General features: G+C 37.8%; 3 protein-coding genes across 4 annotated transcripts; 2 read left to right on the top strand and 1 right to left on the bottom strand.

Annotated features, from left to right (window-relative positions):
• The first annotated feature begins 885 nt into the window (after positions 1-885).
• Positions 886-6,240, top strand: LOC117381002 (multidrug and toxin extrusion protein 1-like). The gene is made up of 16 exons (XM_033977836.2): positions 886-1,074; positions 1,761-1,862; positions 2,360-2,428; positions 2,510-2,658; positions 2,872-2,914; positions 3,048-3,092; positions 3,188-3,285; positions 3,816-3,913; positions 3,992-4,173; positions 4,384-4,492; positions 4,583-4,658; positions 5,043-5,112; positions 5,178-5,310; positions 5,392-5,486; positions 5,565-5,622; positions 6,059-6,240. Exons 1-16 carry the CDS (start codon positions 904-906, stop codon positions 6,238-6,240), a joined length of 1,680 nt encoding a protein of 559 aa, XP_033833727.1. The 5' UTR covers positions 886-903.
• A 2,041-nt stretch (positions 6,241-8,281) lies between these two features.
• Positions 8,282-18,984, bottom strand: slc47a1 (solute carrier family 47 member 1). Its single transcript, XM_033977923.2, has 17 exons — positions 18,766-18,984; positions 18,232-18,333; positions 17,681-17,749; positions 17,472-17,620; positions 17,172-17,214; positions 16,426-16,470; positions 16,218-16,315; positions 15,396-15,493; positions 15,206-15,319; positions 13,327-13,394; positions 13,131-13,239; positions 12,587-12,662; positions 12,442-12,511; positions 12,198-12,330; positions 11,088-11,182; positions 10,457-10,558; positions 8,282-9,457 (listed from the first exon to the last, which is right to left on the bottom strand). The coding sequence occupies exons 1-17, from the start codon at positions 18,982-18,984 to the stop codon at positions 9,125-9,127; spliced, it is 1,923 nt and encodes a 640-aa protein (XP_033833814.1). The 3' UTR covers positions 8,282-9,124.
• On the top strand, positions 18,974-22,803 carry tmigd1 (transmembrane and immunoglobulin domain containing 1). 2 transcript variants are annotated; one of them, XM_055226513.1, is made up of 6 exons: positions 18,974-19,041; positions 20,749-20,842; positions 20,931-21,215; positions 21,752-22,039; positions 22,497-22,600; positions 22,677-22,803. In XM_055226513.1, exons 2-6 carry the CDS (start codon positions 20,779-20,781, stop codon positions 22,686-22,688), a joined length of 753 nt encoding a protein of 250 aa, XP_055082488.1. In that variant the 5' UTR covers positions 18,974-19,041; positions 20,749-20,778; the 3' UTR covers positions 22,689-22,803. The 2 variants fall into 2 exon arrangements, with proteins under 2 accessions (XP_055082488.1, XP_033833823.1); XM_033977932.2 differs by lacking the exon at positions 18,974-19,041 and adding an exon at positions 20,606-20,674.
• Positions 22,804-23,564: the final 761 nt, after the last annotated feature.

Here is a 23,564-nt window from a genome sequence, read left to right as displayed (position 1 = left end):
TGCATCAGCATTTCCAACAATATAATAGAGCTAGAGATAGATTTATAGATTTGAAATGAATTGATATGGCCACGGTAGATTGTTGCCATATTTTAAAACCCCTGAATAGAAAGGCCACCGTCCCTTCCTGTGTTATTTTAAGTCTTAGCATTATTATTACAATGTCCTTTGTTTTACCATTACTCACATAGTGCAACACTACCCGCGTTTATTGGCTCTAAAACCCTTGGACAGCTTTGATGTTGCAAATACTGCAATCATTGTTTACCAAAAATCTGTACATTTTCAATATTGTACATTGCAGCACTGTGTATCGTATCACCATGGCAAGCACAACCTTCTCTCTTGATTAGGCTCTGAAATTGCATTTCTTTGACTCATTAGTACATTTGTATACTGTTTTCTTAGTGAAGGTTTGTTGTTGGAAACCTTTTTAAACTGTATATAATATAGACTAGGGTTACAAAATTTGGTGAATTTTCAAAGTTGGAATTGATGGCAATATATGCAAATTAACAGGGAATAAATCCTTCTTATGGTTGCCTCTTTAGTAGGAGTGATGCACAGAAGCACACAATGTATCATGTATAATATTGTGTTATATTTGTCTATATGCATTGTGTCGTATGTTTGCTTCAGGAGCTGTGGTCTCAAAGGCTCAAACTCATCAACATACATCTTATCTGAGCAAACAGGATCCTTTAGGATCTTACCCAGAGACTACAGAACTTTTCTGCCCATTTGCAGCCTTGACATATGGCAGAAGTACATGTCGCTTAATGGATTAATGGCTAAGCAACTGGTTGTTGAATACTCTGTCTTCCCGGTCCGCCCAGTTAAAGTATCACGGATCTAAAAGTACATGCTCAGATGTGTCTAGTTGTGTTGGCACCTGAGGGTAGCATGGACAGTGGCGGAGAAAGTGGGGCGAGTAAAGCAGAGAAAGAGCCTTCTTCTTCCTCTGCTCACACTGTTGAGTCATGCTGCGGCTCCTGCTTAAAAAACATCAAGCCCCGGATTCCTGCTGTTTACAAGAATGAACTTGTGGAGATTTTCAAACTGGCTGGACCTGTGGTAAGTTCACCTTGGTTTACATTTACAACATCCTCATCAAATACATGGTAAAAATCAGTTAAAGACTTTTTGATGTTGAATATTGCCTGTATTTAATTTTGTCAGACAAAGATACCATATCAGAAGATTGGAATATTGTACACAGGCCATTAATATTGTAACTATAAGACTTAAGAATGTAATACGCATTCTGTTTGTACAGGTAAACCATAAGAATTAGCCTTAGTATAATTTAACTAAATGATGTTTATATAATCTAAAGTTATTTTGTACTTTCAACTTTTAAAACTTAAGTGTGAAATAGATTGGGTTGAAAATCAACAGTTTTTCCTTGACTCATTGAAGGGACAGACCTACGTGGTGGTAAATGAGGACATTTAGTTCCTTTTGTGCAAACCTTTTTATTCCAGAGGCTGTCAAATCTTACACCTCTCACTTTCTCAAACTATTTTCTTAAGAAGAAAAGAAAAATTGTAAAGACGTTATGGGAGCACAAAAAAGCAACAGGAAAAGTCAGGGATAACAAAAGTCAGCTGCCAGCTCAATTGGGAACTTTTTGAACAAGGTGCTTTTGATATGAATGAGATCCGGTGCAGTGTGTGGCAGCGATCAGTATTTAAGTCTTGTGTGCTTAAGTATGTTATTCTTTTTCATATATTTTATATGAGCTATGTTTTCCTTTTCAGTTCATTTCACAGTTGATGAGCTTCATGATTGGCTTCATCAGCATGGTGTTCTGTGGTCACCTGGGGAAAACAGAGCTGGCAGGGGTGGCGTTAGCGATAGCGGTGAGAAGACCTGACTTTTGCTTATTTTTGTGTTACATCACAGCATGAGCGAAACTTTAACCAAGAGCAGATCTATCCTGTTCTAGACAGATTTTCAAAGGCATCTTCAAGTCTGAGATAATTCTGAATATTGGGGAATGTAGAAGATTCAAGTAAAACATCAAAGTTGTTCATGATTTAGTATTTATTTAGTAGTATTTGTGATAGTTTAGTCTTACTTTCTTTTTTAGTTCATGAAAGATCAAATTAATATATTTCACATATGTTTCAACTCATAATTGTGTGGTGTTTATAATGTACATAACTACATTAAAGGTGCACTATATGTACTATAGATGGAACTTGTCTCCATTTACATGTTTCTTTGCCTGTAATGTCATAACATCATCTCCAAGCAGAAGAAAAGTTTCCTTATGCACCTTTAAAAGTACAGTTTCGTGGAAAGAGTGGAGAAGTTTGGTTGTCTGTTTGGTTAATGATTGATTCATCTCTTTAAGGTAATAAATGTAACAGGTATTTCCATCGGCTCCGGTCTCTCCTCAGCTTGTGACACTCTCATATCACAGGTATTTTGCTCCTAATGTATATCTAAATATGTACCTACTTATGTATATGTTCTGACTCTAACTCTGTCCACTTTTCTTCAGACATATGGGAGTGGAAACTTGAAGCTTGTTGGAGTAATACTGCAAAGAAGTATTTTGGTCCTGCTCTTGGCCTGCTTCCCTTGTTGGGCTCTCCTTATTAACACTGAGGCCATTCTATTGGCTGTCCAGCAAAGCACAGAAGTCGCCAGGTCAACCCCTTTCCCCTCCTCTATTATTATTGCTTCCTGAAATGTAATAAATCTATTACAGCTTGTGCCAAATGCTCTTAAGTGTTTACATAGACCAAGAATATACTGCACATTGAACTAACTCTTGGTAAAATAGTAAACAGTTTCTGAAAGTGACTCAAATGTGCTTCATTATTGTTTGTGACATAAAGCTTTCTTTGCATCCCTCAAAAGACTTGCTCAGTTGTATGTGACGATCTTCATGCCTGCACTGCCTGTGAGTTCAACTTCCTTTTTGATATTCTGTAGAGACAAGCTGATTTTTTGTTTCTCTATTTTGCCCTCAAGTTGTTTTGCAGTGATGCACTATTGATCTAATTAATGCTATTCATTGCATTGTGGCTTTGCAGGCAGCCTTCATGTACCAGCTGCAGGGGAGGTATCTTCAAAATCAGGTGCATTTATTGAGTTCAGTTCAGTACTGGGGTAATAATGTTACATAGCACTGTAAAACATATTCAACAAAGGGGATTATGCTTCTCTTTCTCAGGGCATTATCTGGCCTCAGGTGATCTCTGGAATCATCGGAAATGTTTTCAATGTAATTATCAACTACATTTTCCTTCATCTTCTAGACCTGGGAATTCAGTGAGTAGAAAATGTCTTTCAACTTTTTTTCTATAAACTATAGTTTAAAATGGTTTAATGAAGAGTTACTAGTTAAAAATATGATCAAATAAGTTTGAACTAGAACACCCAGGATGACCTTAGTAACACTGGAGAAATGTAGATATTTTTCTACATAAAATATGACATCTTGGTATTTAAATGTGCATTGAACATCCGCTGAGAAAACACGCAATTCTACAGCTGCTAAATTATTTCAACAAGTAACAATCAATGATTGTTTGCATGTTGGTTGTTTTTATTGAATTGAACACGTGAAAAACATGTCCTTATGCACATCTCCACAAACCTGACTCTTATTTGGTCCTGTATTTCCTTGGAAATATTGTTCCTTTGGGTATAGTGTTCCACAATATGGCATTAAATCCACCTATATGGAGAATATTCCAAAGTATGGTTTTAACTCTCAACATGCAGGGGACACCTCTAGAAAGTTATATACTGTACCTTTAATAGTTATTACACTAAATTCATCTTTTTGATTAATTTAGAGGTTCAGGAGCAGCTAATGCCATCTCACAGTACTGCTTAGCTGTGATTCTCTTTCTTTACATTTACATCAAGAAACTTCACAAAGCCACATGGGATGGTAAACCACAGTCTAAATATATTGCTACATTGATTAGCTTAGTTCAACAGAATATGTTTTTTTTCTTGTCCCTGTCAGGCTGGTCAATGGAGTGCCTCAGAGAGTGGGGGCTGTTCCTTAGCCTCGCCCTGCCCAGTATGGTGATGATGTGCTCCGAGTGGTGGCTCTATGAAGTCGGGAGTTTTCTGGCAGGCCTCATAAGTGAGGTGGAGCTTGGTGCTCAGTCTGTCATCTACGAACTGGCCATTGTTGTTTTCATGGTAACATACATTTTTTACAATTTAAAAAAACATTCTGCCGTATTTTAAGAATGGAATATTGAAACATAACCATATATTTAGCCAGAAAAATTGTGTTATATAGTGTTTTTAAATTAACTTCAAGATTGAAAACAGTACTGTACTGTTTAAATTAAAGCAGATGTAATGCCCAAATGTTCAAATTGCAGTTTATCTTTCCCATTCTTTCAGATGCCTATAGGCTTTGCAACAGCTGCCAGTGTTCGAGTTGGATGCGCTCTTGGGGCTGGAAACATAGAGCAAGCCAAAATATCCACCAAAGTGTCACTTGGCTGTGCATGTACGAATAAAATATCAGTTTAATAATTTGTAAATTGTACTGTTTCATGCCTTTGATTAAATTCTTTTATTAATTTCTTTTCTTTTTTAGTTGTTTTTTCATGTATCACTGGTGTCTTTCTGGGACTAACTGGGAATGTGATTGGATACATCTTCACAACTGAAAAGTAAGTATTTGTACCAAAGATCTTTATTTATTTATTTATTTATTTATTTTTTCTGAGCAGTTTTGGAAAAAAAATACCTGACTGCTGTGTTTCTAGCATCCCTGATTTTTTTGGTTTATGTTTTAATAGTAGGATTCTTTTCAAAGTGCATGCATTTCAGTACATGTCTGTGGAGGGTTAAAAAGGGTTAGCAGGGTTTTTACATGAGAAGAAAAGGAAATTAAAATAATGAAATAACTGTAGTCTTTGCAGTTTGCTAATTGTAACCATTCAAACTGTACTTTTGATTTATTTGAAATATATTATCTTGAAGCCCTAAACAGTGTAACACACACATCTCTATATATACACTGCAAACATATAACCATGGATATATATCTGCAGGGATATTATCGAGAGGGTTGCAGTGGTGATGAAATTCTATGGTTTAGTTCATGTAACTGAGGCCTTAGCGGTGAGAATCCTCTCTATCACATTTTTTTTTTAAGTGCATATTTTTCACATGTTTTTCTTCTGTAGGGTTGTCTCTCCGGAATTGTACGCGGATCAGGAAAGCAAAAAGTTGGCTCTGTTGGTATTTTTATGTCTTACTACTTTGTTGGATTTCCAGTGGGTTTGTGCATGATGTTCCCTCTTAAATTGGGAATTGTAGGTGAGAATGAAAAAAAAAGTGCTAATAGAGTTTTTGGCTCTACAACTGTCCACTGTAAATTATACACCCCTTTGTGTGCAGGTCTCTGGACTGGGTTTTTAATTAGTGCCGTGGGACAATCTATATTTTTAGTCATTTATTTTTATAAGCTTAACTGGACAAATGCCATGGATGAGGTAAGAGAACTGAATCTATTGTACATTACTGACATTTATTGTGTTACTCTATACCTTATAATGGATCTCTTACAACAGGCACAGAAAAGAGCAGGAGTCGTCACCAAGGAGGATGTTGTTGTGAATGAAAACAAAGGTATTCAAGATTTCTGAATTCATCTAGTTTTTCTGTTTAAATTTGACCTTTTTTTTTTTTTACAGTTTATATATTTTCCCCATTGTAGGACAAATAACGGCCTCCTTTTTTCAGAATATGTAGTGTGTTTTTATTAAGTTACGAGTACTGACTGACTTTTATGCATTTACTCATCTACATCAATAGTTAACATACTTCTTGCACAAGAATATGAAAGCTTGATAAAGACTAATCAGCTAATTATGTGGTACAAACAAGCATAAGAGAAACACTTATATTTCACACAATATATTTCTGAAATTAAAATAATTGCATCATGGACATTAGGTACCACAAAGCTGCTAGCATCCTCGGTGCCATTAAGTCTTAATACTTAAAGCTCTGTTACAGTGTACAATGCAGTACTTATGCTGGTCATTATGGGTTTTTTTCTTAGAGAACAGCGATGCTCAGGTGGTGTATGAGAATGAGGCTGGTCAGACGTCAGTTGTGTCTTCTTTGTCGGTCAAACAGCTGGTGGTGCGACGCAGTTTCACTGTGCTGCTCATGATCATCATCCTTGCCGCAGGAGTCTTCATCAGTGAGCTTCTTGTCAAAGCTCTCCGTTTAAAAAACTGACCACATGTCAACAACTGTGTACACCTTTATCCTAAAAAGACACTTTCAGAGCTGTTACAAGAGATCATTAGTAAATATAGCTTGCGAAATTGTGAATTATATAAATATTGTAACTGTATTGTGTCGAACAGTATTTCGTAAAATAAATAAAAAAATACCGGTAATAATAATGACAGCTCAAAAGCATATTTATCTCATGCAACATTTTAATTCAGTGGATGCAACTGATACAAATAGAATGATTAAATGCTAAAAATAGTTCTGGTTGATGTGTGCTTTCATCATCAAAGACAGAAAAAAGCCTTTTTCCTCTTTTTTTTATTTGCTCTGCTTTGATGTGTGTTGCCAAATGTGGTGATAATGAAAGGTCTACGCTCACAGTGCAAATGCTGGATGCATGTGAACATGTCCAACTGAGCAAATCAACCACCTGCTCCTCTCTCTCTCTCTCACACACACATGCACACCCCTACACACACACACACACACACACACACCCACTCTCTCTCTCTCACACACACACCACACTGACACTCTCACACACACACACACACACACCCCCTCTCACACACACACACACTCTCTCTCTCACACACACACACACACACACACCCACACACCCCCTCACACACCCCCACCCTCTCTCACACACACACACACACACACACACTCAAAAATACTCTCACACTCTCTCTTTCTCTCTCTCTTTGTCACACACATAGATACTCTCACACACTCACACATTCTCTCTCTCACACACACACATAGATTCTCTCACACTTTCTCTCTCTCTCCCAGGCGCACACATATTCTCACACACTCACATACTCTCTCTCTCTCTCACACACACACACCCCCACACACACCCAAAGATGCTCTCTCTCTCTCTCTCACACACACACACACACACACACACACACACACATACTCTCTCTCTTTCTCTCTTTTCACTCTCTCTTTCTCTCTTGTCTCTCTTGCTCTTGTCTCTTTCTCTAGACCTGAGAAACTGGTGAAAAATATAATAATAATAATGATAAATAATACAATATAATAATACAATCACATAGTTTATTTTCCTGATGTTTTTGTGAATTGCTGGCTCCTTTTCTTCTGATTGGTCTCTTCATGATGTCATGATTTGAAAGCTTGCATTGCATTGAAAGTTACATGTCCCCCCACCCCCCAAGTGGACTTTACCTAAAACTATGCATTTATTTGTGAGAATCATGTATACACAGCTTTCCCAAGAGTCTCCAAAATGTAGCAATATGCTTTTCAGCTTGACGTAAGTGCAGACAGATTGGTGTTTCTATAAAATGTTGCATATTAATTTACTATCATTTAAATCAAGCCTGATTCACTTGTGATGTCATCAAGCGAGTTCATCAGTAGAGTCATGTACTCCTCACAGAGTCTGTAATCTTACCTCCACAGACTGCAATCAGATACACGCTGTGACATTACAAGGGCTAGTCACTAATGTTAGACACTTGTATTACTGTATCTAGTAATCTCTCCACTAAGTGTATTGATTTAGCCTTATTTATCAGAATGAAAGTGCAGTTGTCACACTTGTGTCCATTCAAATTTGCACAACAAAACAGTTGTACTAGGGATTTAACAATCATGGGTGTAAATATCGACACTAAAGGCTTTCTATGTCGACTATGCTTGCTATGGTTTATCAGTCTGTATAAATAATTTATTTGACATTATTTTTTTTCCCAATCAGACACAGAGCCACTTTTCTAGTTTTAGCATTGGATTGTAATGTTCGGTTGATTTTCCCATTATGCATTTCTCAGCGTTTTGCCAGCTCCCTGCTCCCCCTGGCCCCTGTGATCACTGACATGCTGCCTGCCTAGCTCATTCACACTCACCCCATGGTCCTGGCTCTGCTTTCTTTATTAAAATGTCCATCTGTGGTTAAATGACTATGTATTACTTCTGTGTTGTAGGAGTAGGCGTGAATTTGAATTCAATGATTCATTCAAACTATGTAGGAGAATTTGTGATATACAGGAGCCTCTGTACATAACTGGGCACAGCAGGACGCATACATTTATTATATGCCAGAAAAAATACATTAAATTAGTGATATAAAAAGCAAGATTGTAGTATTGCGTGTCAGTCTGTCAATGAGAATTAAAAGAGTACCTCAAATTTAAATCTGGATTATATCAGGCCTAAGTGTGCATTCACATTTTCACATAGTCTGGGACTAAACTGAGACTAAAATCAGAACTAGCAGGAATACACAATGACTAGACCGGGACTAGAGTAGGATTAGACCAAGTATACATCAGGACAAAACTGGTCTCAAACCAGGACCATCTCAGGTCAAATGTGGATAGATCTTTAATTTGTCCTGAACCAGATCTAAAATAAGACTATAAACCATGAGGTAGTTCTAAATCATGATTAACTTAAAGGTAAAATATATATTAACATATATATAGCCTTTTCAGTTACATTAGCAGAATTATGACATTTAACCAGTGGAAATACATCATCTTCCATATGTCTTACATCAATATTTAATTCAAATAATAGAAAAGTAAAAATAAATGATTTAGGGTCAGCAATGATATGTCACATTGTAACATGAATCAGGTTCGAAAGCTATCTGTGTGGGAACATCTGCTGCCTGTTGCCCACATCTCCCTGTGGCGAGGGATTTGTAAATGTTTCTTATATTCCCAGCTGAGCACCTCATGTGCTGTGTTACAACATCATCTTTGTAGAAAACGCTTTGATTCTTGCAGTCTTGCTCCTCTCCTCAGGAACCCATTTTGATGCCGCTTTGTGTCGGACTTGTTCAGCCGTGCACACTGCAGCTGCCACAGTGAAAGTCCCAGGGAAATGAAAGATCCCAACAGAAAAGTTACGAGTGAGTTATGACATCCACAGGTGCAGGAGTGGTCCCATTGGCCCAGTTTAGTGTAAAGTTGGCCCGTGATGGCATAACAAAGTCTGGTGGTGGGAATGTAATGTAGAAAGCAATGCCTATCAACAACATGAGGATTAAAATCAGCAAAGTGAATCCTCTACGCAGTATGAGCTGAGAGACTGACAGAGCAGCGTCAGTTTCAGAGTCAAGAGGGATTTTGTTGTCAGATGTTGTTTGATTGTTAATGTCATTTACAGGTTTTTCCTCTTGGTCCAGAGTCTTGACAGGACTGTAGCCATCGCCTTTAGTTGCATCCTCATTCTCCACCTGTGTTTAAAGAAGAGGCATTAGCAAAAACCAACCCCCCAGATACACGTGTTCTTTAATGGTTATGCTCATATTTCCATCTGCCAGGTACTACTGATGGAAGCTTTGGCATATTTACATTGTATGCTCATTAATATTAACATGCAATGTCCCTTTAAAATAAATAAATGAATGACCATAGAAAATAAAACAGCCAATAGTTTATTTTCCAGCAACCAGTGAGTTGCTTGAAAGCCTGGCCAATATAGGACTTTGAGAGCTGATGCCACTGTAAAGCACTACCTATGGGTCATGTTCATGCAAGGGCCAAAATAAATTAATGAGGAATTGTATTCAAAGGCAGGAATGTATTCCTAGACAAAAAGAAATCTGTTCATACGTCAGAATATTGAAAAGAGAAAAAAAAGACGTTTTTTTTTAAGTAATTGCTCACTTTCCCATCCAGTGCTTGCACTTGAGAGTTTAAATTGCTGTATCCAGCTGGCTCTTCCATTCAGAGCCCACCTGGATATCTGCATGAGCTGCTATAAATATAAACCTCAGTTTACAGGGATATAGGCATCAGGAGGACACTATTACGTCATCGTCAAAGCACCAGTTTAAATAGTGACGGTTCATGTACTCCACAATTGGATTGCACCGAAGCTGTCCAGCTCAAGTCACATCTCAAAAATAATATTGATTAAGTGTACTTCAGTTACTTTAGTTATTATTATTTCTACAGTCTTTAATACTTCTGCTATTTTAAATACCTTTAATGCTTATAATTACTACTTTTACTAGGACAAATACTAACTACTAAAACCCGTCATGTAACTAGGGACTTCACAATAGAAAGGGTAGACAGAGGGTAGACAAGCTGTGTTTTCAACCCGTAAAAGACACACACAACTGTAGATTTACTGTCTTGGGACCAGCTAGAGAATTGCAATTGAACGTGGCATGACTGACTAACTCTAGGCCTTACTTATCCACACACTAAAACTATTATGCTCTTACCATTGGTTCATCACTTAGATCAGGAACTGTTGCCTCTGTCAGCACTGTGCTCATCGGACGGTTACTTGTCACCAGTACTTTCTTACCAGCTCGGTGAAGAGCCTGTGGAGTTACATAGAGATTAGTAATTGACATCAAAAACGCTATTTAGATGTGGACAGTTATACTTCCAAAAGACATTACCAAAGGGAATGTTACAACTCCATGTACTTGAGTGGGATAAAAAGGATAAAAGTATAATTAGTATTACTTTACATACTGTTCATTCCACTACTGGGTACTGCTTATTGTGCAACTACTGAAGTCACAGCTGCTACAGTGCCAATACCAATACTAATATGCTGCTACTATTACTTTTGTTCTAGTCACAGGGTCGTATAAAAATAATATTATTATTTTGTAATTTGTGAGCTACTGTGTACAAGTAATTTCCCTTGTAGATAGATACAGACTGTCAAAGTCTAAGTCCAAGACAGCAAATCTACAAGAACTGTGATAAAATTGAATTCAGGACAGACTCTGCTGGAGTTAACACTGCCTAAAATTATATGATTAGTTCAGTGTTCTCATTGATAGAACATTGATCTATTATGAATGTTTTAGGGAGATTATTCTATTTTATTTTTTTTACCTTTTGTGTCACCTTCTTCCAATTGAGTTTGAAGATCAGAACAAGGAAGAATCCCACTTCAAGCAGAACGCAGACAAAAAGACCCAACCATAGACCTACAATAGACAGCAATTGAGATGGGACTTTAGCCTGAGGTGAGTAGAGTAGCCAAGAAAGAGCAAAGTAGAGTACCATGAAACTATAGAAGACATTTAGTAGACACTGAATAATTATACATTATCACTATCTGCAATATGATTTATCACTGCTATCAAATGTCGCTGCATATTCTAAACAACAGTTATGCCAAATTAAAAATTGCTGTTGAGTCCAACCTTTCCCCTGATCTCTTAAGTCAAAACAGATAAACTTTACAAGGTCAGAGCTAGAAATGAGTCCCCCATTCATAACAAACATCTGTGGCTCACTCAATTCTCAGCAGTGGACAGCAAAGTGCTTTTCTCTGGCGGGGGTAAATGGCTGACTGCGGGGAGCTAAATTAGGCCATGTTAGCTTTCAGGACACAATGGGTTCAGAGCTAAATGACTAGATATGGGTTTAGAAAGCTTCTCACTTTACTGATCTAAATTCAGAATATTTTCTAATGTAAAAAATCATAAATTGGATCTAAAAGAAATATTTTCAGATGGTGGAATCTGACAGAATAAGCACACCTTCAGTAGTGAAAAGTACTTTGGTTATTCGGCCTTATTTGACCTCAGAGATTTATTGACAGATATTTCATGGAAATAGCAATTTAGCAAATTGTCCAGATTGTAAATTATAACTCAGAGCAGTGCATGTTACAACAAAGTTTCAAAAAGGTTTGAACATAGAACATTCCAGGCAAAGCAACATAGCCTCCTTGGAAGAGCGGGTAGTGGACCCCCTGCTTTAAAAGTTACATAGTGCATTTATTTTTACCATTCTTAACCATTGCCACTTTAAAGTAAACAATCAATGTTGCAAATGTGATTATCACTAGCTTCACTTTGTGTTTTCACTTTCTAGCCTCGACCATTTGCTGTATGTCTCTACCCTCGCTCATTTCACACTTCAGCTGTCCGGTCCAATAAAGCCAATAAGGCCAGAAAATTGTTTAAAAATCGCTGAAAAGCATTAAGTAATTACCTAATATTCTTAAATCAGCAGCAAACATGAGTGCAACCCCGACAGGCAAACCTATGACATAGTAGCCCACCAAGTTGGACACAGCTGCAATTTTCTGCATCCCAGCTCCAACAAGGATCCCTGAGCAGACACACTGAAAATACAGTACAAAATGTAATGAAGAAATAAACTATCCATTGAAGTGCTTTTAGCACTGTTAAGTGAAAGGCAAAGACAAAAAGCATTTATTTGTGTAGTAACAGACCAGAAGTGCATCGAAGAACTGAACAAAAATGTAGACTGTGAGGCTATTTGAGACCATGTCCACAATGGTCCTGTTGGCAGTCAAAATGATAGCGTAAAGAGAAAGGTTAGAGACATTGACAATTGTGTGTTAGTGAAAAACTCACTCATCTGAGGTAAATATGAAGCCAATGGCAGACTTGCATCCTGTTAGAACAATGCCTTGCAGCACAGCAAGAGCCCCTACAGTGAGACAATTAAAGATAAAAACTTGTGCATAGAAAACTAGTTCAAATGCACTGATCAGGTATAACGTGGCCATTGACTGAACCAATAACACCTGTTAGTGGTAAATGGCAAAGACAAAAACTGAGCTACTGAGATACCAAAAAGTGTATGTTCAGTTTCCACAAATTCAAAACATGTGGTAGGAATTGTAGTAGTATTACAGCAATAAGACTTTAATTCAGTGCCATTTAACACCCACAAACAAAAATAAACCAACTCCTCTCCAAGCCACATGCGTTTAAGGCTAGGCAGATAAACAATGTCAGTTGCAAAACCCCACACTTTGTCATTGCAAAAGGCAAAGGATTTGATCATAATTAAATACGATTAAAATTGCAGCCCTATCAGGTGATCATAACACTATACTTGATTAGTATTTTGTATTTAATAATATTAAGTAAAATTGTTTAAACATGCCAATACCTGACAGGACCAGGGCAACTTTGCAGGTCACTAAGGCCTGATTTGTATCTCCAGCCCCAAGAGCGTTACCAACCCGAACACAGGCCGCTGCATGAACACCAAGAGGGAACTGTAGCATCCCAGATTTAAATGTCAGTTTCATTCATTTTTATTTTCTTAGCTATGGTACTATTATGTTCCTGTTTCTAATCCTTACCATGTACGTGATGGCCCCAATCTCCAACAGGACATGTTGTGCAGCAAGATCCCGCTCACCAAGCACACCTGAAAATAAAGAGAGACAATGTATTGTTCACATGTGAGACAAAATGTTGAACTGTTGAACCAGTTATACTTGGCCTATAAGAGAATATCATCCATTAGTGTTGTTGCAATACCATCCATCCATCCATTTTCTTCCGCTTATCCGGGGCCGGGTCGCGGGGGCAGCAGTCTAAGCAGGGACTCCCAGACTTCCCTCACCCCGGACACGTCCTCCAGCTCCTCCGGTGGGACCCCAAGGCGTTCCCAGGCCAGCCGAGAGACATAGTCCCTCCAGCGTGTCCTGGGTCTTCCCCGGGGCCTCCTCCCGGTGGGACATGCCCAGAACACTTCCCTAGGGAGGCGTCCAGGAGGCATCCTGAGCAGATGCCCGAGCCACCTCAGCTGGCTCCTCTCAACGTGTAGGAACAGCGGCTCTACTCCGAGCTCCTCCCATGTGACCGAGCTCCTCACCCTATCCCTAAGGGTGCGCCCGGCCACTCTGCGGAGGAAGCCCATTTTAGCCGTTTGTATCCACGATCTTGTCCTTTCGGTCATTACCCAGAGCTCATGACCATAGGTGAGGGTAGGAACGTAGATTGACCGGTAAATCGAGAGCTTCGCCTTCCGGCTCAGCTCCTTCTTTACCACAACGGACCGATACAGCGACCGCATCACTGCAGACGCTGCACCGATCCGCCTGTCAATCTCCCGCTCCATCCTTCCCTCACTCGTGAACAAGACCCCGAGATACTTGAACTCCTCCACTTGGGGCAGAGACTCACCACCCACCCGGAGAGAGCAAACCACCTTTTTCCGGTCGAGAACCATGGCCTCGGATTTGGAGGAGCTGATTCTCATCCCAGCCGCTTCACACTCGGCTGCAAACCGCCCCAGTGCCTGCTGCAGGTCCTGGCTCGAAGAAGCCATCAGGACAACATCATCTGCAAACAGCAGAGATGAAATCCTGTGGTTCCCAAACCAGGCCCCCTCCGGCCCCTGGCTGCACCTAGAAATTCTGTCCATAAATATAATGAACAGAACCGGTGACAAAGGGCAGCCCTGGCGGAGTCCAACATGCACCGGGAACAGGTCTGACTTACTGCCGGCAATGCGAACACAGCTCCTGCTCCGGTCATACAGGGTACTGGAGAGGAGAATCCGACCGATAGTCGAACCTCGGATTCAGGAGAAGCAGTGTGGTTTTCGTCCTGGTCGTGGAACACTGGACCAGCTCTATACTCTCCATCGGGTCCTCGAGGGCTCATGGGAGTATGCCCAACCAGTACACATGTGTTTTGTGGATCTGGAGAAGGCATTCGACCGTGTCCCTCGTGGTGTCCTTTGGGGGGTGCTCTGGGAGTATGGGGTCCGGGGCTCTTTGTTAAGGGCTGTCTGGTCCCTGTATGACCGGAGCAGGAGCTGTTGTAATACTAACATTTCAAATATGATTTTGATATAGAGAACAGGCCTGAATGATTATTTAAAAAAAAATCTTTTTTAGACAATGTTGTCCTTTCAGTTTTAATACTAAATAGTAGTATTTGTTTATACCTTATACTAGTTCGAATAAAAGTCAAGATGAAACTGACCAGGAAAGGGTTTTCCCAGTTTATGTGATTTTTTCAATACCTGCTCAAATGAGGATCTATTCCATAGTTTTAGTATCAAATAGTAATATAAATAATCAGATTTTCAATACTTTTGACAACCCTATCATCTATTAGTTATGATGATTTCCTTTGATATATTTAGAACTTAATGCTTTAATAGCGTGCAAATCTTTGAGTTTGCGTTCTTGAAAACACAGAATCAGTATATAGTTTATTACTTACCAGCCAGGAAACCACCAATCTCCCAAATCCACCACTCAAAGCAGGTCATGAATGCACTGGGAATGGCTAGTTTCATGTAAGAGCCCCAGTCCTGGAGACAGTCCGTGGACCAGCCTGAAACAACACACCAGTGTGAGCTGCACTTCAGACAACAGGAGGCTCTTTGGAAATGAAGTAAGCCCAGCTTCACCTCCCCAAGTCTGTTCATGCAACTTTCTCCATCTGATGTAGCCAAATAATAGCAGGCAAATGGTGATCCAAGAAAGAGCGCTGGCGATGGCTGATCCTCTGAAAAAAACAAAACACACACAACTATTATTGAATATTTTGACAGAAGAACAAATAATATGCCTAACTGGTGCATTCCAGAGGTATTATAGCTTTATCAGATTGAATGATACAGAGGAAATTATTTAGTAAACAGGCAAGGACATTGAAGTCAGACTGTGCTCTGCTCATGCCAGTCGTCATGATGCTTTATACATTCCTACAAGGAAGGACACACAGCAGTTTATATGATGATTTACTTTCACAAAACAGCTGTTTAAAGAGGTATCCTTATCTGAGGTGATATTATAAAAGAAAATAGTGAAAATATGTTTTCTTGTCCATGTGTCTGGTTCTTTCTATTTGGCAATTATGATTGTTTTGCTTTTTCATCTGGTTTAGACGTTGCCCAGCTTCAGGACACTCCGAAGTGGAATTTAATTGTGTGATTTAACTTTACCAAAATTTGATTTTGACACACCTGGCAATACCTCAAGGCACACTAATGTTTTGCGGCACATAGGTTTAAAATCAGTGGTCTAGCAGATGGTAAAGCAGGGTCAAAGCAGGCCTCAGCATCAAAGAATGAGACATTTGTCCAGCTGTGTAAGGGTCAAAGACTACTCTCATGTTTATTATTGTTTTAGAGAGAAATGCAGAGTAATATGTTGCTAGTTTGAATATCCTGAAACAATTTACTGGTGGGAGTTTTCTACTTTTACTATATCTGTTTTAGTATACTTACATGACACCCAACTTAAGGCTGAAGATTAGGACATAGTTGAAGCCCAAGTTAAAAATGTTTGCGACAGCAGCAGTGTACAACTGAGGCAGAATGATCCCCTGATTGAAAGGAAGTGAGAGATGTAAGAAAAAAGAAAATAATGATAAATATTCAAAAAGCATATATTTGGTCTAGATTGTATACATATTCTAAATTTTATTGACCTTACTTGATTTTGTAGGTATGCCACTTGTAGCTGATGCAGAAACATGGTCTGTAGTAGAAAATAGCATATTATAATAACAGATTCATCATCTTCCCTTCAGTATACAACTTTTTAATGTGTTGTCTTTGTATTTTAGAGACAATATATACAAGGCCATGACATGACCACTTTTTGAGTTAATTTGTTGTTTTCACCATTTGAAAAAGTGTATTTAGTGATGACATTCTTTTTAAACAGTTACTTCTCTACATTTACAATTTATAGCAATAGTGTCACCTACTGTTAAGTTTGAATATTTTTTCAAGCAATAACCCAAAAAGCGTGAAATATATCATACTTTCTGAGTGAAAAAATATGTTTTGGTTGTTACTCTAGTTTTCACTTACAGCAGATATGGGCAAACTATGGCCCAGGGGCCACACACGGCCCTTTGGGCTTCTTAATCCGGCCCACCGCACGTGACCAAATTAGATTAAAATAGGTAAGGGTAAACCTTGTTCATTTTACCTTTTCAACAAGTTGTTGCTCTTTTGGCACTTGATAGAACTCATAAAAATGTGAGTTTATCTGCTCTGTTTATTTAACTGGAATATAATAAATTAATTATTAATTTAATTAATGCATTTGGAAAATAATTTATAAAATGAACCTTGCATATTCATGCTCTGCTACATATATATATATAGAGAGTCACATTTTAGAACGTATCGTGGCCCGTGTATCAAAAAGTTTGCCCACCCCTGACTTACAGGAACAGCAGGTAGAAAGATCATCACATAGAGCTGTGCTATTCTGTTAAAAGAAAAGAAACTTACATCAGTGCATGAAGTAACTTTTTGAGTGGTTTCTTGCAGACTGTGACCAATCCACATATGCTGTAGTTTTGGACATCTTAACTCATTTTAGCAGATCACTTTATGAACAAACAGTTAATGATGCTCAAAATAACATATACACTAAAACTGTGATGTGATGGAGAGAAGATCCCTGGTCAACATAATGTTATGTAAACTTTATACTCTCACTGTTGTAGAGATTTGCACATTTACCTGGCCACTTCCTCCTCTTGGTGCATGGCGATCAATAAGTGGTATGAGTTTATAAGAATGCTCCAACATGGCAGACAGAACAGTAGCAAAATCACTGAACTCTTCTGAAGGATGGTCCCCACTCGCTTCATGTTTTTACTGCCAAATGTCTGTACAACACAAACTGGAGTAAGATCATTAGAAGACCTGAGTATGTTTGTTTGACTCACCTGAGATATAAGTGTATCACAGGCCAAAGCCAGACCCAGGCCCGTCGCAGATGTGGTGACATTAATGGTCTAAAATACATAAACACATCAAAATGCTAAAAATCGAATGGGAATAACTGAACTCTCTGTAGCCCCCTGACTCAAATAGAGAAAATACTGGCCCTAACGTCTTCATTGCAGTGCAAGGGATGTCACAATTCAACATTTTGGTGCAAGTATTGTTAGAAGAAACACATGACCAACTTTATAAAATCAGGCTTTCTGAATGAAAAGGTGATGTTAATGGGATATAAACATAGTATTGAATGTAAATTGAATTGAAATAACTATTTTTAGTTTTAAAAAGTATCACAAATAATAGTACTTACAATGTGACCCATATAAAAATAACATTATTGATAACCAAATTATCTTAACCACCCTAAATGGTTTAAAAGTACTTTGGATTCCAGATTTACTGTCTATACTAGTGGTACCCAACAGCATTATGTTATAGTTTATTCTGTGCATTTGAAAAAAAAAAAATAAAACTCTTAAAAGAAAGTACATACTGCCGAGGCCAGTGCATATCCAGCCAGCTCTGCATTGCCAATGTGTCCACAGAAAATGGTGTTAACAAAAGGCAGAAGGAAATTGAGAATTCGTGACAGCACCTTCAGGGCACAAAGAAAAATATATTAGAGTTTAACATTGGGTGCTTGAATGAGTTGTGACCACATATTTATACGAATTATATAAATCATAAGTTTACAAGAATTTATTTTGCTGTTTAATATTGTGAATTTCCTTAAACATTTTATTATATCTAAACCCTTCTTTTCTTTGCTTTCCATAAGAATAATGATTGTATTGCCTATAACGCTCTTGGTGCATAAAAATAAGTTTACAGTGTAGTATGTTACTTTATACTGTCACTATTTGCAATTTACAAGCTGCAGTGACAAACACTCACACATTTTCTTTTCCAACCATGACGGCACCCTATTTGGAAAGCACTTGCATAAGGTTTTAGGAATATAGTGCAGTTTGCAATGCTAGGTGCAATCTACAGTAAACAAACGAGATTTTAACTTTCCCCTACTCACCAGTGGACCTGTGAGCCTTAAGACATGAAACAGCTCCTCTCTGTAGGCCAGTGGAAGCCAGTGCCGGACCTTTGCACAACGAAACAGTTTATTGCTAACTGCATTTAGACCCTCTTCTTCTTCTCTTTCAGCTTGTGACGGGTTTGCAGCAGGGACCCCCACAACAGGCCTAGCACCCTGTTTGGGCCCTGCAAGATCCTTAGAGCCCCGCTTCTCCATTCAAAATCACAGGAGGACAAAGAGCAAGAGGGAAAAGCAAGCCAAAGGATCAAGCAAGTAAGGAGGGAGGGAGGAGTGGGGTGATAGCAGGAATGAATGGTTAGCAGGAAAAACAAACTTGTTTTATGAACAAGAGGTCAATCTGATAGTATATATTCAAATGAGCCAAAACACTTCCTAAACGTCCTAAAAGCCGTGTAGATTTGTATGTGTACACATGCATACAGTGGGGAGCGCAGTGTACTGAAGGTGTGTGTTAGTTTGGTTATACAAGGCTAATCTGGAGAGGAATGCATCTTTGCAAATCATACACTAATGCCATTATGTAACAATATAAAGAAAATGCAAAACGAGAACATTACAGACAATAAGACAGGACAACAAACATGTTTAGTACAATTATGTTTTGAAAGGGTTTTTAAGACCAATAATGAATAATGTTATTTTGGTTATTAAGGCTTTTATATTTGCATATTTATCTAAAAATAAACAAATCAATTACCTGCAATTAATTGTTTTTCACTGAAGTTTTGCCCAGTGCAATGCATACCACTTAAATATGTATCTGCCCAGAAACATGGATTGAATGTTTGGGCACTTGATTTTGGTGTGATCTTGTGTACTTCACTGTCTGACATCCTCCTCTTTATAAAGACACCGAACGAACACTTTTATTTTACTGACACAGCTCAATAATCCTTCAGCATGTATTCACTAACCTTTAAAGCCATCTGTGTTAATCAATGACAGCCTTGATTAAATTACTGCTATTCACCAAGACATATTGTGTTACAATGTTGGGGTTACAAGGACATCTTCACTTTGTTGTTTTAAATAGATAAAGCCACATACTTGTCTGTATACTTCACACAATAAATACATGACTAGGTTTTCAGTTGCACAAGTGAATAATTTATTCTTGCACAAATGTGTCGCAACAAGTCAACCTTTGAACTATGAAATGCTTTCACAGCAATCATAGCTACAATTTAACTACTGTACTCAATTATTGTATCAAATTTGCTATACTTATTGTTGGCGTTTATAGTCAAAGTTTGTAAAAAAAAAAAAAAAAAAAGTTTTTCTATAGGCATATCAATTCACTGTGTGTGGCTACTGTATAATTTAGGTCGTTGAGTTTATTATTTACACAATATTGCATATTTACCTATTGCCATTGTCCTGCTTTTGCAAATTGTGAACACTATATTGTATAACAGAAATAGTATAACAAGTTCCGATTTAGTCAACATTCATAAATTATTATTAATTATTATATTATATTGTGATATATCTAGTAACATACTTAAAATCAAACTGTGATGCATTCTAATATAAATGATATTTTTGCAGGCAGTTTGTTTGGGTCTCTTTTTATTAATTACTGTTATTATTGAAATTATTTATAAGTGAACCATTTTACAAACTGGAAAAAGAAATTAGTATTGGTAAGTATTGGAGTTATGCACTTGCTTCTTGAGCTAAAAGACCAGTGGGTCCACAGAACTAGACTTTATGGCAACATAAAGTCAAGAGCCAATAAAAAACAAATCTGGAAACACACCTGTGGAGAGGTGAGAGAGGCAATGACGAAAGACAGTAAAAATCTGCTCATCTCATTTACTCAAATACCATAAGGACTGCAGTTTTTGTCTTCCTTATTCTTACATCTGAAGGACAGCCAAGCCTTGTATTCTAGCCTTTTTAATCTTAAGTGCACTTTATGTTCAAATCTTTACCTTTACCTAACCTTATTTTCTTCAGGTTTATACAGGGATAACACAGTGCTATAAAATGAGGCTTATGTTGATACCTGCGATTTTGAATTGTCTTTTCTATTTTTCAACACAGACATCAGGTACGCTCAAATTATAACTTTTTCACTGTATAAATGTAACTGTAAAATTTGCCATAATTGTCAACTTCTCAATTTCTTTTCCAAACAGGGGTGACGATTGAGTCCATTCCAGCCGCCAATTCAGAGGGATACATTCTCACAGAGCTTAATAAAACTATCTCGCTGACCTGCAAACATGATGCGACCTCGGACATTGATAATGAGTTGGTTTGGCTCAGGAACGACGCCCTGGTTTCTCTGAATGAAGGGAATAAAAATGGCCAAAGCAGAGTGTGCATTTCTCCAGTGATCCTTGAAGATAGAGAGACCATTTTCACCTGCTACCTGCGCAGTAACGCCTCAAACAGGGTCTCTGTTGTACTCAATGTCACATGTAAGTAAATAAAACAACTATTTGTTTTCTGTCTTCTGTTTACTGAAAAAATACTTCCTATTTTACTTATCACCTTCTTGCTTTTATTTTAGGTCTGTCTAATAGCTTCTACCAATATATTCTTTGTATTTTTTAGACTTTATTTCCAAAAAAAATCTGCTGTGAGCTGTACCTCTGATTTACTTAATCCTTATTGTCATCCAATATCAAACACATTTGGTATTCTGTCAGTAAATATATCAGTTTTTCTCTACTCAACATAAGTGTGCAAAAAAGTAAATATTTAGATAAAGTTATATAAGATAAATGTAAAATCTATCATTACCAGTAATATTGACTGACAAGACTGACTCACTTTCACTGATATGCAACTGGTCTGACTGAATCAAATCAACCTATTACAATTACATTTGTTAAATAGTGATTAGACAAGGACATTTTGATGTTGACTCAGTATCATTAATCAATTCATAGCAAATGTTTTAATGACATTTTTGTTCCAGATGAGCAAATTTAACGGACTTCTCATTTTCTAGACCCGCCACCTTTGACAGACTCAGAGGAGATCACTGTGGAAGAGGAAGCGTCTCTGATTTTAAATTGCGTCATAGAGGCCTATCCTCCTGTGTCTTCAGTAGTCTGGATGCTCAACGGGACTGAAGTGGATCTCAAAGAAGGTCGATTTACATTAGCCAACAATGGACTGTCCAGTACACTGTCCACTGAGAAAGTCCAACAGAGCCTGCACGAAGCCACATACATCTGTGCTGCAGTTTCACCTTTGTATGGGACCAAGACCAAAGTGTTCACAGTCAATGTCACAGGTTAGTTTGCAGACTTAAAGGTGCACTGCATAACATTTCTGAAGAAGGGTCAGGCACCTGCTTGTCTTCATGGGGCTTGTCTTCATAGAAAGTTCCACAGGGTGCTTATCTCTCTTACATTTAAACACGCAGATACGTTGAAAAATGTGCGTTCTTACTCTCCACAGATCTGACCTGTAACTTGACCAGGTAACGTCACCTGCTCTCACCATTATAACAGATCATTTTAATGTCATTTTGTGGGACACTCCACTGCCTTCACCCGAGGAAAAAAAAAAGAAGAAAAGTAGAGCAGCTAACCCACTTCTCAGCTAGCTGTGTTTTTTAGCTTTATTTCTTCTCAGTGGTTCCGAAACACCATTGTGCACCTTCTGCTGGCAAAAGTGATGTTTTGTACTTAGAAATCAATAACAAATCTGAATATCATTCATCTCTGACATCTTCATTCCCATTTTAGATAAAACCTTGAAGTTCCCTCTGTACCCCATGATTGCTGGGATTGTAGTGGTGTGTCTCACTTCAATACTTGCTGTTGCTTCACGATGGAGGAAAATTGTAAAGGTAGCATCTACAAATACACACACTTTAAGATGTCCTTATTCACGTAACTGACTTATATTTGATTCTGTTTTTTCAGTGCTGCAAGTAACTTTTTCCAAATCTGGAAGGCTGCCTCATATAATTGATGAATTATTATTAGTTATTTTTAGTTTGTTTAGTTCATGTTTTCAGAGTTATTTGAATGACATGCAATGAGTTAACGCACCTATATATATATATATATATATATATATATATATATATATATATATATATATATATATATATATATATATATATAGAGTGGTTATAAAAGTTAAGTTAGTTTAGTAAAAGTATTTATTACAAAGTGTAATGTCATTAAACTCCCCACAAATGGACTTTAACATGACTCAACAATAAAAAGCTTGTTAAAATGATGTTATACATTTACTGTTAATGCCGAAGTGGGTCTGTCATTGCCATCATAAAGATCAAGGTTTTGTCAAGATGTCCTCACTAATAAAATTTAAAAGGGATCAAGGACACAATTGTCTACAATAAAATGTCCCTTTTTTTTTTTTTCTCAAGCGAAGTCAAGCAAAAGAGTCAAGGTCTACCTGGAGGTGGACAGTGGAAGGAAAGACAAAGGAATAAAACTTGACATGGGGCTTTTTACCCAGAACAAGGCATTTGATAGACAGGGATGGAGAGACTTAGTTGCCAAGTAACCACTTTTTCAAAAGAGTACTGACATCTACTGGTCACTTTTACATTCTGGATCCCAAAAATAAAATAAAAAGGAACATTTCTTGTTGAAACTGCGGACTTGGGAATTATAGAATATACTCATTATTTCATACTTAAATCGGGTGGACACTGGTACATTAAAATAAAGGGTGTCTGTCGTATGTTTGGTAAAGGTCTAGGTTGAATTACTTGAATTTTACATTTTAATAGTACGTTTTGTTTTGATACTCTTATGCGCATGTTCAGTGCGTGCTGT

This window comes from Periophthalmus magnuspinnatus, chromosome 14 (genome assembly GCF_009829125.3).
Source record: "Periophthalmus magnuspinnatus isolate fPerMag1 chromosome 14, fPerMag1.2.pri, whole genome shotgun sequence".
Classification (NCBI taxonomy): Eukaryota; Metazoa; Chordata; class Actinopteri; order Gobiiformes; family Gobiidae; genus Periophthalmus; species Periophthalmus magnuspinnatus.
The sequence above is the reverse complement of the archived record's forward strand: the minus strand, read 5'-3'. Positions and strand labels throughout refer to the sequence as shown.

What these genes read in the sequence shown, in the direction of transcription:
- slc47a1 (XM_033977923.2), bottom strand. Translation starts at nt 18,984, where the DNA reads ATGGAGAAGCGGGGCTCTAAGGATCTTGCAGGGCCCAAACAGGGTGCT. An exon ending in TGGCATACCTACAAAATCAA is followed by an intron (nt 16,316 to 16,425) that starts GTAAGGTCAATA and finishes CCTTTCAATCAG; the next exon opens with GGGATCATTCTGCCTCAGTT. An exon ending in ATCTAAGTGATGAACCAATG is followed by an intron (nt 9,458 to 10,456) that starts GTAAGAGCATAA and finishes CTTTAAACACAG; the next exon opens with GTGGAGAATGAGGATGCAAC.
- tmigd1 (XM_055226513.1), top strand. Translation starts at nt 20,779, where the DNA reads ATGAGGCTTATGTTGATACCTGCGATTTTGAATTGTCTTTTCTATTTT. An exon ending in TGTTGTACTCAATGTCACAT is followed by an intron (nt 21,216 to 21,751) that starts GTAAGTAAATAA and finishes CTCATTTTCTAG; the next exon opens with ACCCGCCACCTTTGACAGAC. An exon ending in GTTCACAGTCAATGTCACAG is followed by an intron (nt 22,040 to 22,496) that starts GTTAGTTTGCAG and finishes TTCCCATTTTAG; the next exon opens with ATAAAACCTTGAAGTTCCCT.
- LOC117381002 (XM_033977836.2), top strand. Translation starts at nt 904, where the DNA reads ATGGACAGTGGCGGAGAAAGTGGGGCGAGTAAAGCAGAGAAAGAGCCT. An exon ending in TGGCCATTGTTGTTTTCATG is followed by an intron (nt 4,174 to 4,383) that starts GTAACATACATT and finishes CCATTCTTTCAG; the next exon opens with ATGCCTATAGGCTTTGCAAC. An exon ending in TGTTGTGAATGAAAACAAAG is followed by an intron (nt 5,623 to 6,058) that starts GTATTCAAGATT and finishes TTTTTTTCTTAG; the next exon opens with AGAACAGCGATGCTCAGGTG.